At 45.2% G+C, this 9,847-nt stretch overlaps 1 protein-coding gene across 1 annotated transcript; it reads right to left on the bottom strand.

Annotated features, from left to right (window-relative positions):
* Window positions 1–6,705: 6,705 nt before the first annotated feature.
* On the bottom strand, window positions 6,706–9,847 carry LOC123133942 (desmethyl-deoxy-podophyllotoxin synthase). Its single transcript, XM_044553319.1, has 2 exons — window positions 8,806–9,847; window positions 6,706–7,549 (listed from the first exon to the last, which is right to left on the bottom strand). The coding sequence occupies exons 1-2, from the start codon at window positions 9,706–9,708 to the stop codon at window positions 6,932–6,934; spliced, it is 1,521 nt and encodes a 506-aa protein (XP_044409254.1). The 5' UTR covers window positions 9,709–9,847; the 3' UTR covers window positions 6,706–6,931.

The raw sequence follows: 9,847 nt of genomic DNA, 5'->3' as shown, positions 1-9,847 counted from the left end.
ACCATGCGCCAGGTGCCATCCTTCTTCTTGACCATCAAAACTGGGGAGGAAAAAGGGCTTCGACTGAGTCTGATCATACCATTTTTCAACAACACCTTAACTTGTTTTTCCATCTCTGTTTTCAAGTGGGGAGGCACTCTATAAGGTCTGACAGCCATTGGTGTTGCACCTGGTATCAGTGGAATAGTATGATCATACTGTCTCCTAGGTGGCAGTCCCTTTGGTTCCTCAAAAACAGAAGAATTTTTTTCCAATAAAGCTTGTACTTCAAGAATGTGAGCACTGGATTCCTTGTCTTCTGGTTCAATCACTTCTACACTCATAATTGTAAACGTGCAGTCATCAGGTAATAAACCATGTAATGTAATCCATTTTCCTTGGGACTGGAATGAAAACCATTTTTGATCCCAATCTATGACCATTGGACTATGGTTTGCCAGCCAGTCAAGTCCCAAAATTCCATCATAGTTACCTAACTAAAGAAGTCTGAAGTCTGATTTGAATTCATTGTTCTGACAAGACCAACTACATTGCTTTACAATCTGGGAGCAGTACAACTTAGCACCTCCTGCTACCGTTACTGTTATAGGTCGAACCTCTTGCACATCTTGCAACAATGCAGCCAGAGAAGAGTTGAGGAAAGAATGAGTGTTGCCCGAGTCCACCAGAAATGTGAGAGCCTGGCCACAAACAGTAACTCGTAGTCTCATTGTTAATGGAGATGATTCAGCTGAACATGCAGCTGCTGACAGTAACATAAGGTTGTCAGAGTCACTATCAAACGACTCCTGACAGAAGGATGCTATATTTTGGATGTGTTCAATCATCTCCTGCACTATATGGAGTTGAACAGAAGATTTGCATTGATGGTCCCTGGACCACTTCTCTCCACAAGTGAAGCATAACCCTCTTGATTTCATGTAAGTGCGCAAAGTACTCCACTTATCTTCTGAAGAAACACTCTTCTTGTTCTCAACAGGTCTCCTGTCAACAGCAACTGGAGCCCTCGAAACTGTCGAAGCTGCAATCATTGTTTTCTTGAACTGAAACTGAGAGGAGTTTGTATCACTTAATTCTTCATGGAGCAAAGCTATGTCATAAGCTGTATCCAAATCATGGGGTTTCTGCAAGGCAGCTGACATCCTTACACCCGGCTTGAGGCCATCGATGAAACGAGTAGTATAGTACAGACTGTCAGGAACATCCTCATAAGCTGAAAGCTGGTCATACAGTTCCGCAAATCTCTCCACATAATCAGACACTGACAATTCCTGAGCAATTCTGAACATCTGTCTCACCAGAGTCTGATGTTGGTTGTGACCAAACCTGTTCAGCAGCAACTGACAAAACTCCGGCCAGGATAAGTTCGGCGATATGCGCTGTACTGCCTCAAGCCATCTGGCTGCCGCACCATCGAACTGGGACGTGGCGTATGAAATCCACCTTGCTACTGGGGTACCCCATAGCTTGAAACAATCCTCACAGCGCGATTGCCACAGTCGTGGATTTGAGCCATCGAAACGCAGTAGTTCCACACGGGGAGAAGATTGGTACAGGTCAGAGACGTCTGAAGCAGCGAAATCACGAGGGGAAAAGTTTTCACAGGGAGAGACGGAATCACGCGCACCTCTGACCGGAGGAGGCACATAAACCTGATGTGCTTTCCCCCGGTGAAACTTGTCGAAGCCAAGGGGATCAGCCGCTGTCGAATCGCGGTTGCCCCCAACTTCCTTGCCGGTCGATGAGCTCGCCTGCTTGCACGGGATGTCCTCCTTGCTGCAGCGCTCGAGATCCGCGTGGATTTGCTCGACGTCGAGGTTGAATTCGGACCTGGCGCCGTCGATTCGCGCCATGATGAGGCCGTCGAGCATCGTCGTCGTCTCCTTGAGCATATTGCCGACGGACTTGATGATCTCCTCGCCGTGCGCCTTGAAGCGTTGATCCAGCACCTCGGCGAAGTCTGCACGCAGCAGCTCCTGGATCTGCCGCCCCTCGGATGATAGCTTCTCCATGGAGGGGCTCCGCTGCTGGAGCTTGAAACGCGTGGCGTGGACGTGGCTTGGAATCTCCAGGATCAAAAAGCTCTGAGTACCAGATGTGAGGAATCTACTACCTCCATGAACGAGATCTAGGTTTGAATTGGATTAGCTGTCCTCCCAACCTCCCACACAGCAGTTCGAATTACAATCACACACGCAACGCCTCTGCCAGGCCGAAGCCTCCCGTTCCTTCCTACCCTCTACTGATGACGGTCGGCAGTATTTAAACGCTCACTACCGTTACACCCGCTTAGCGGGCCCAGTTTGGGCTTGCAAGCCACTGGGGAACCCTTCTGCTGCGGATGGGCCGCCTGCCGGCCCAGTACTCGAGTTACTCCCTTCCCGCGCGTCTTCTTGAACAGCTTCATCTTCGGTGTCTATGATCGGGCTGCTGACACATGAGCGGTGTAAATAAGAAAAATATAACACAAATAAGATAGAACATTCAGATTCCCGCAAAACTTGAAAAGATAAAACATCAGAAATCCATTCGTTCCTATGGGCGCCAAAATGCTTTGTTTTTTAAAATGTCAAAATTATCCATAAAAATTAGATGTGCACATGGTCACATTCAACTGTTACATGCAAAAATTTAGGTGGAATTAAAGCTTTAGCATTTTGACATGTGCAAAAATTAAAAGCAAATTAAACCCTAAATGTTAAACTTAATAATTTTTGACCAACAACGCATTGTTGTCCAGTTTCGTATGAAAGTTATCAAGCAAGCTTGTTACACTAATATGAACATCTAAAAGATAAATATATTGTCTTTAACTAATCATACATTCTTAAAAAGTTGATCCCCACTAATAACAATTCTTTCAACATGCACACTACCCACATCAGCATTGATGCCACGTAAGCCTTCAATTTGCAAGCACCAGCCAATCAGTCTGATTCTTTGGCCTTACCTACCGCCACGGTGGAAAAAGACTAATTTTTTCCCCTCCCGAACGACTGACCTGCACCAGTCGAAGCAATACGGTCTGGTCGTGTCCTCAATTAGTACTCCCCCTCTTCATCTTCTGCGCTAGAGTAACTGACGAGGATGTCCTGCTCTTTAATCTATGGATCTGCTCTTTTCTGTGGCCTCCACCACAAATACAAGGACTGATGGAGATAGAGCGTCCCAATGATCCCTTTGCCTCTTCGTTCGATCATCAATCCGCAGGGAGTATCATCTTCTCCTAGCCCAGGCCATGGAACACCCAACCACCTCTCCTTCAATGTTTCCATCTACATCTACCACTAGAGTTCCAAATCGAAGAAGGAAAAGCAAGATTCGGGTTCTACTTCTAGGGATGCTACAAATAGGTACATGAAGCCTTTAAATAATGAGTCACTTCAGCTAATGGATTTGGAGGATCTGGTTGTTCAGACTTCAGATCTTGGGAGAACAAAAAACATGGCAGAAGTAGAGGTGTTGGCTTCCGACAGACTGCCGGTGGGCTAGAGAGACGCCCTCATCATCGTCTCACAATCTCCCTCCCTTCCCCGAGCTGTTCTATCATTATGTTCCAAGCGCCTCCAGATTTTTTTTAGAAAAAAAGGATTACACCCGGCCTCTGCATCCAAGCGCCTCCAGATACCGCTGCCTTACCTGAAGGCGACGAATTTGCAGACCCCTGCCGTCGACCGCATGTCCTACTGTCACCGAAGGTTTTCGCTCAACGGCCGGTGTAGTGGCATCATCTCCAGCATCTGCACCATAAAGAACCATGCCTCTGTTGCCTGATGCGTCATGAACAAGTCCCACGAGAAGGTATCTAGCACGTTGTGTTAATCCCCTATTAACATCCTATTACCTGCCGTTAATTTTCTTTATGCACTCTATCTCCATCGCTTGCTGCTCCTCCCTCACGGCATTTGTATCACGTAGCAGGTTGTTCATGATTGCTCCATGGCTGACAAGTCCTAATCTTCCTCTACTATCTTCTACTGCAGCGTGAGCTGTGAGGTAATCCCACATGATTTTCTTATTTTTATTTTCCATGCCATGGATGAATGTTTGTATTATTTGTCATCCAAGGATGGATGTTTATAGGATTGTTTTAGGCAGCACTGCTCTGTTACATTTAGGCGGCAAACTAACTCTCTTCTTTTCTCTGCACTTTACTTTGTTTTAGGCACTGGGATGTTGGATCTTTTGTTCTATTATTTCCTGATTGTAGAACCATATCCTTTCCAGATCTTATGGAAAATTAATGTTTATCGGTTCGTTTTCTGAACTGTTGGCAATTCTTGCTATCTGATTTCCTATATAGAACAACAAAAAATAGATTGTTATGGTACATGGAAATTGGATTTTCATAATTTTAATTTTGACTGAAAACTATAAGAAATCTTCCTTGCAGAACTGCAGATTATTTTCCTACCTTTGTGTGGCAATAATAATATATATTTCATGTTTAAAAGTTTCCATCAAATTGTCTAACCACATGCTAAGTTGCTAACTCACCATTTTGCCTCGGTTTGAGCAGGAGATCTTGTAGCCTCCGCTCACTCATCCACGATCTTCATGGACTACTTATGAACCAAAATACCAAGAGTCCATTCTCTAAGAAGCCCCCCCGCAACGCGCGGTGTATCATCTAGTTATTCTAAACTTACTGTTCATTCAGGGCATATGCCTCCTAGAGCCAAAATTATCCCTCCCTCGCAAATTTCTATTTACATGGCATGAATTGATATTATAGAGATAGAAATAATAAATATTTGACTTATTAGCTTTGACTGAGGTCAAACTTCATAAAGTTTGATAACGTTTATAGAAAACAATATGAACATGTACAATAACAAATCTATATGATGTCAAAATATATTCAGTGATGAGATCTAATAATACTGATTTGGTGGTGTATACGTTTATATTTGTTTGTACCAACTTGGTCAAAGATTATGAAGTTTGACTTTAAGACAAAGCTAATATGGAGAGTAAATAACCAAACGCATCAACCAGTTTGATAAACCAGTGTCCTATATTCGCAAGTGTACTACATAGTTACCTCGTAAAAAATGTGTATTACATAGTTAGACTAATAGATTGTATAATCCACTCAAAGTTGGTGGTAACATTTTTGTGTATAGATCATATTACTTCAGACTTGAGTGACCAAACAGTAAAAATACATTGACAGGTTCCGAGTAGTGTATTATGTTGGCACCAGCTAGCGGACCACGGTACGATCCACAAAGTGATGGAAGTATAGTGGCCTTAGCTAGCACGACAAATCGACGGCACTGCAAGGATTTTTCTATCTCCTTATCACCTTATGGCATGCATTGTGGCAGTGGTAGGAGGATAGATCTATCACTTGCGATGAGGAGACACTAGGTCAGAGAAAACATGTGGTATGAAGGAGAAAACAATTTCCATGGGACGAGAAAACAATTTTAAAACTAGAACTCACCGCAACTACCCATGTAACTACTCCCTCCGTCCCACAATATAAGATGTTTTTGTAAGCTATATTAGCTTGCAAAAAAATCTTATATTGTGGGACGAAGGGAGTACATGGCTACTATAATGGTGTTTGTCATTTAACACACTAAAAATGTGTAGCATGAGCAGCTAGTAATTTTAGTTGTCTCATGTTGCTAACTATCGAACGGACAACAGGGTAACATACAGTTGACATGTTGTCTCATGTTGGTAACTATAACATGACCACAAAAGCAAAGGGTGTCCATATCCCTGCCAAAAGCATTGTATGTGGGATAACCAACTAACGTTGTCCATCAACAAACCGGCTTCCTAAATTGAAGAAAAGGGCGTCCATATCCCAGGTCCTCCTCGTTGCCGGAGCAGACGACCGCCGTGGAGCCCGAGAGCCCAGGAGCAAGGGTGGCGGCGCGAAGAGCCTGACGAATGTCCACTTGCGCCGCTACAGCCTGCGGTGCGGATTACAAGTACTTCGTCATCGTCGGAGGAGGAAGAACTTGGAGAGGAGAAGGGACTCGTAGGTGATGAGGAGGAGATCCGGAGGTGTGAACGTGCATCACCGGAGCACGACATATATAGCCGCGGCCAGGCCATGCGAACGGACGGTCAGCCCGCTTCACAACGGCACATCGACCAATGTTGATTTCTTGGGGTGCGGCATCCGTATTAAAGAGGTGACACCTGAGAGGCCGCGTCGGTCAGTGCCGCCCTCCCGTTCAGTCACGTCACACGACATCAATGTTGACCGCAACGTGCTCTGGACCGGTATGAATGCGGCGCAGGAAGCGACACGTGCATTGGATGGAAAATCGCGGGAGAGGCGGGATGGGTTTTGGGTGGCAACGGTCCAAAGATGCTCGCAAGACGTCGGACCACCGAGCAGACTAATCTTTTTAGTAATTGAAATTAATGGAATTGCTAATTAGCAGTATTGGATGAGACCAATGGCTACTTGTGTTTTCCATTTTTTTTTTATTTTGCGGGTGAACTTGTGTTTTCCATTTATTAGTTGGGTTTCCTTTGGGGGGTGGGGGTGGCCTTCAACTTAAAATCAACTAAACTGTGCTCTTTTTTCACTCATTTTTTCTTGGTTGAAGAGTAAACCACTTGTTGGACACGGCTAAAAGAATGAATGGTCCCCAATATAATTTTTCGGCTCTAAAATCATGTTTGGATGAATAGCTTGGGTAATCAAATCTGGTAAACAGATGGTCAAGATCTCAGTGCATCACATAAAATTAATTCGTTGATCGTTGTTCTAAGATGAACATCCAAGTTTGAGGACCGGAGAAGTTTGAGGACCCCAAATTAATGGACAACGTATCTCTGGCAGTCACCTGACAAGGCAGTCTAGCAATCACACAAGTACACTGACAATTTGACCAAGGCACATAGAAGAGACTAATATGCGAGAATTCAGTCACATATGACATACCAATGCAAGTGTAAATCAAATCAAGGGCACATGGACCACGACGTGCAGATACAAGTCGTTCTTTCGCCGGACGGTGAGGCCCATCTCCTCGGTCATGTCTAGCCCATCTGGCTTGACCCCACTTGGGAGCTCCCAATTAAAGTGGTAGAGAAGTGAGGCAAGCACAATCTCCATGCTGGCCTGCGCAAATGTCATTCCAGGGCACATTCTCCTGCCTGCCCCGAATGGTATGTACTCAAAGTTTGTGCCTTTCAAGTCGACCATTCCAGACTCGAACCTCTCCGGCTTGAACTCCTCAGGATCATCCCAATGCTTAGGGTCCCGGCCGATCGCCCATGCATTTACCAGTACTGTGGTGCCCTTGGGTATGTCGTACCCGAGAATTTTGCAAGGCTCCATGGCCTCTCTAGGGAGAAGCAGTGGCGCGGCTGGATGCAACCTCATGGTCTCCTTGATGACGAGTCTGAGGTACTTGAGATTGGCCAAGTCATCCTCGGTCACCTTATGTTTTCCTTGGAGGTTGTTGCGTACTTCAGCTTGTGCTTTGTGCATCACGTTTGGGTGCCTCATGAGCTCCGACATGGCCCATTGAAGTGTGGTAGCTGACGTCTCGCTCCCGGCACCAAATAGATCCTGCAATATGACGATTTATATAATTTAGGAATCGCTTGTTGTTCTTGGCAGTTTAGGATTGTCAGCCATATGTCAGCGAGCCATCCGGCTGCAAATCCTAGAATAATAAGGAATATAACATATAGCAATTCTTGGATTCAGAGTGAACCAAAGGAAAAACACAAAAAACATGCTACAATTAGTTTTGTTTAGTAGTATAAAATGTTACTTCGAAGCATAACATCATCTATACCTAATAATAAAGAGGCTATTGCTTCAAGCGGTACATCACGGAAATTCCCCTTGAAGTTGCAAATATTACCCACCAATGCTATCTATAAGTGATAAAAAAACCATTTCACATAGGGGAATCAGCCACCTGGGCCGGCCCAGGCAGTAGGGACCTCCTATACTGCGCTCTGTGTGTTGGAAGAAGATGCAGCGCGCCCATTTGGGCTAGCCCATGTCTGGGCGGCCTGTTTTTTAATTTTTATTTTTGTTTTTTTCTACTTTAAATAATTTGGGGCTTCAGAAAAGTTTCAAAAATTTATAAAAATGATAATTTTGAAATAAAATGTTTTATAAATCATAAAATGTTTGTGGATCAAAAAATATTCACGATTTTATAAAAAAATGTTTGCTTATTCAGAAAATGTTCAAAAACAAATGTTCGGGAAATCAAAAAATCTTCATGATTTTTTAAAAAGTTTGTGTATTAAAAAATGTTAATGAAATTAAAAAAGTCGCCAATTCAAAAAATATTCATGAATGAAAAAATGTCCTAAAAAAATAAAAACTGTTCCTATCTTATAAAATAATTTATTCATTCATAAAATGTTCGTTGGTTCAGAAAATGATCATGCATTTCAAAAAATGTTCGTTAAATCAAAAAAATGTTCATGAATTTAAAAAATGGTTCCACCAATTTCTCAAACAATGTTCGTCCATTCTAGAAATGTTTGCCGACTAAAAAAAATTGTTGAAAAAATTCACAATCTTAAAAAAATGTTTGCAAATAGTATAAAAGTTCATGAATTCAAAACATGTTCTTGATATTAAAAAATGTTCAAAAATTATAAAATTGTTCATAAATTTAAAAAATAGTCATGATTTTAAATATGTTCACGAGTTAAAAAATATTCATGATTTCACGAAATTGAGAATGTGATCATGGCTATTGATGATTATGATTTTTTTTTTCTCCTGTTGCAACAGAGAGACCCTTTTGCTACTAGTAGAGGACAAAGTATCGTGAAACAAAGGATCTGTGCACTTACCAGTATAACTGCTTTGATCATGCCCATGGTAAGAGGCACGTCGAGGCCTCCTTCCTTGCGTATCCTCAAGAGCGTGTCCACTAGGTCCTCTCCTCCTTCCTCCACGTCACCGTTCGATGAGGCAGCGGACCTCTGCTGCTTGTGCTGCTGGATCGCGTACTCCATGAGCTCAAAGCTCTTGCGGTGGTTCTCCTCGGCCAGCCGCGCCGTGCCGCTGATGAAGCTGGCGAGGCGCGACGACGGGAACAGGTCGCCGAGGTTGAACCCGGCGACGAGCTTGACCCCTTCGTCGAGTGTCTGCAAGAACTCCTCCCGCCTCTTGAACCTGTCCCCGATCATGGCACGCACCGCTGAGTCGGTGATAAGCACCGCGATCCGCTCGCTCACGTTCACGGGCTCCCCGGGCGACACTGCGGCAACCGCGGCCACGAGGCGGGCGACCTCGTCCTCCCTGATGTGGCGGAACGACTGCACGCGGCGCGCGCTGAGCAGCTCCAGGATGCAGATCTTGCGGAGCTGGCGCCACAGCACGCCGTAGCGCGCGAATATCAGGCCTTGCCCGTCGGCGTTCATGATCTTGACGGTGGGGCTCCACGGACGCGTCGCGAAGACGACGTCGTGCGTCCGCATGATCTCGCGGGCGGCCTCCGGGGATGTGGCCACCACCACCGGCACCTCGCCGAGCTTGAGGTACATGAGCGGCGCGTCCAGCCGGCGCGCCAGATCGGCCATGACACGGTGCACGAGCGGGTTGCCGGCAAGGTGGTGCAGGCTGCCGATGACCGGCAGCCGCCACGGACCGGGTGGCAGACGCACGCCGCCACGCTTGCTGTTGAGCTTGAGCAGCAGGAGAGGGAGGAGGAGAGCCAGGAAGAGGCAAAGGTAGTACGCCCATTGCTCCATGGCGGGGGCCCGATCGAGTGACGAGCTGATGGATTTGTCTGTGACTGCAAGGCCTGGTCTTATCTCTATGTACAAAGAGGTTACTAAGTTGAACGGAGAACACGAGTGTTGTCTAGCTGTAGATAGGCGTTTTCTGATA

This window comes from Triticum aestivum, chromosome 6B (assembly GCF_018294505.1).
Source record: "Triticum aestivum cultivar Chinese Spring chromosome 6B, IWGSC CS RefSeq v2.1, whole genome shotgun sequence".
NCBI lineage: Eukaryota > Viridiplantae > Streptophyta > Magnoliopsida > Poales > Poaceae > Triticum > Triticum aestivum.
This window is presented reverse-complemented; position numbering and strand designations above follow the sequence as displayed.

Excerpts from the sequence above, each read along its gene's own strand:
- LOC123133942 (XM_044553319.1), bottom strand. The coding sequence starts at position 9,708 with ATGGAGCAATGGGCGTACTACCTTTGCCTCTTCCTGGCTCTCCTCCTC. Across the intron at positions 7,550-8,805 it reads TGATCAAAGCAGTTATACTG|GATCTATTTGGTGCCGGGAG; the intron begins GTAAGTGCACAG and ends GTCATATTGCAG.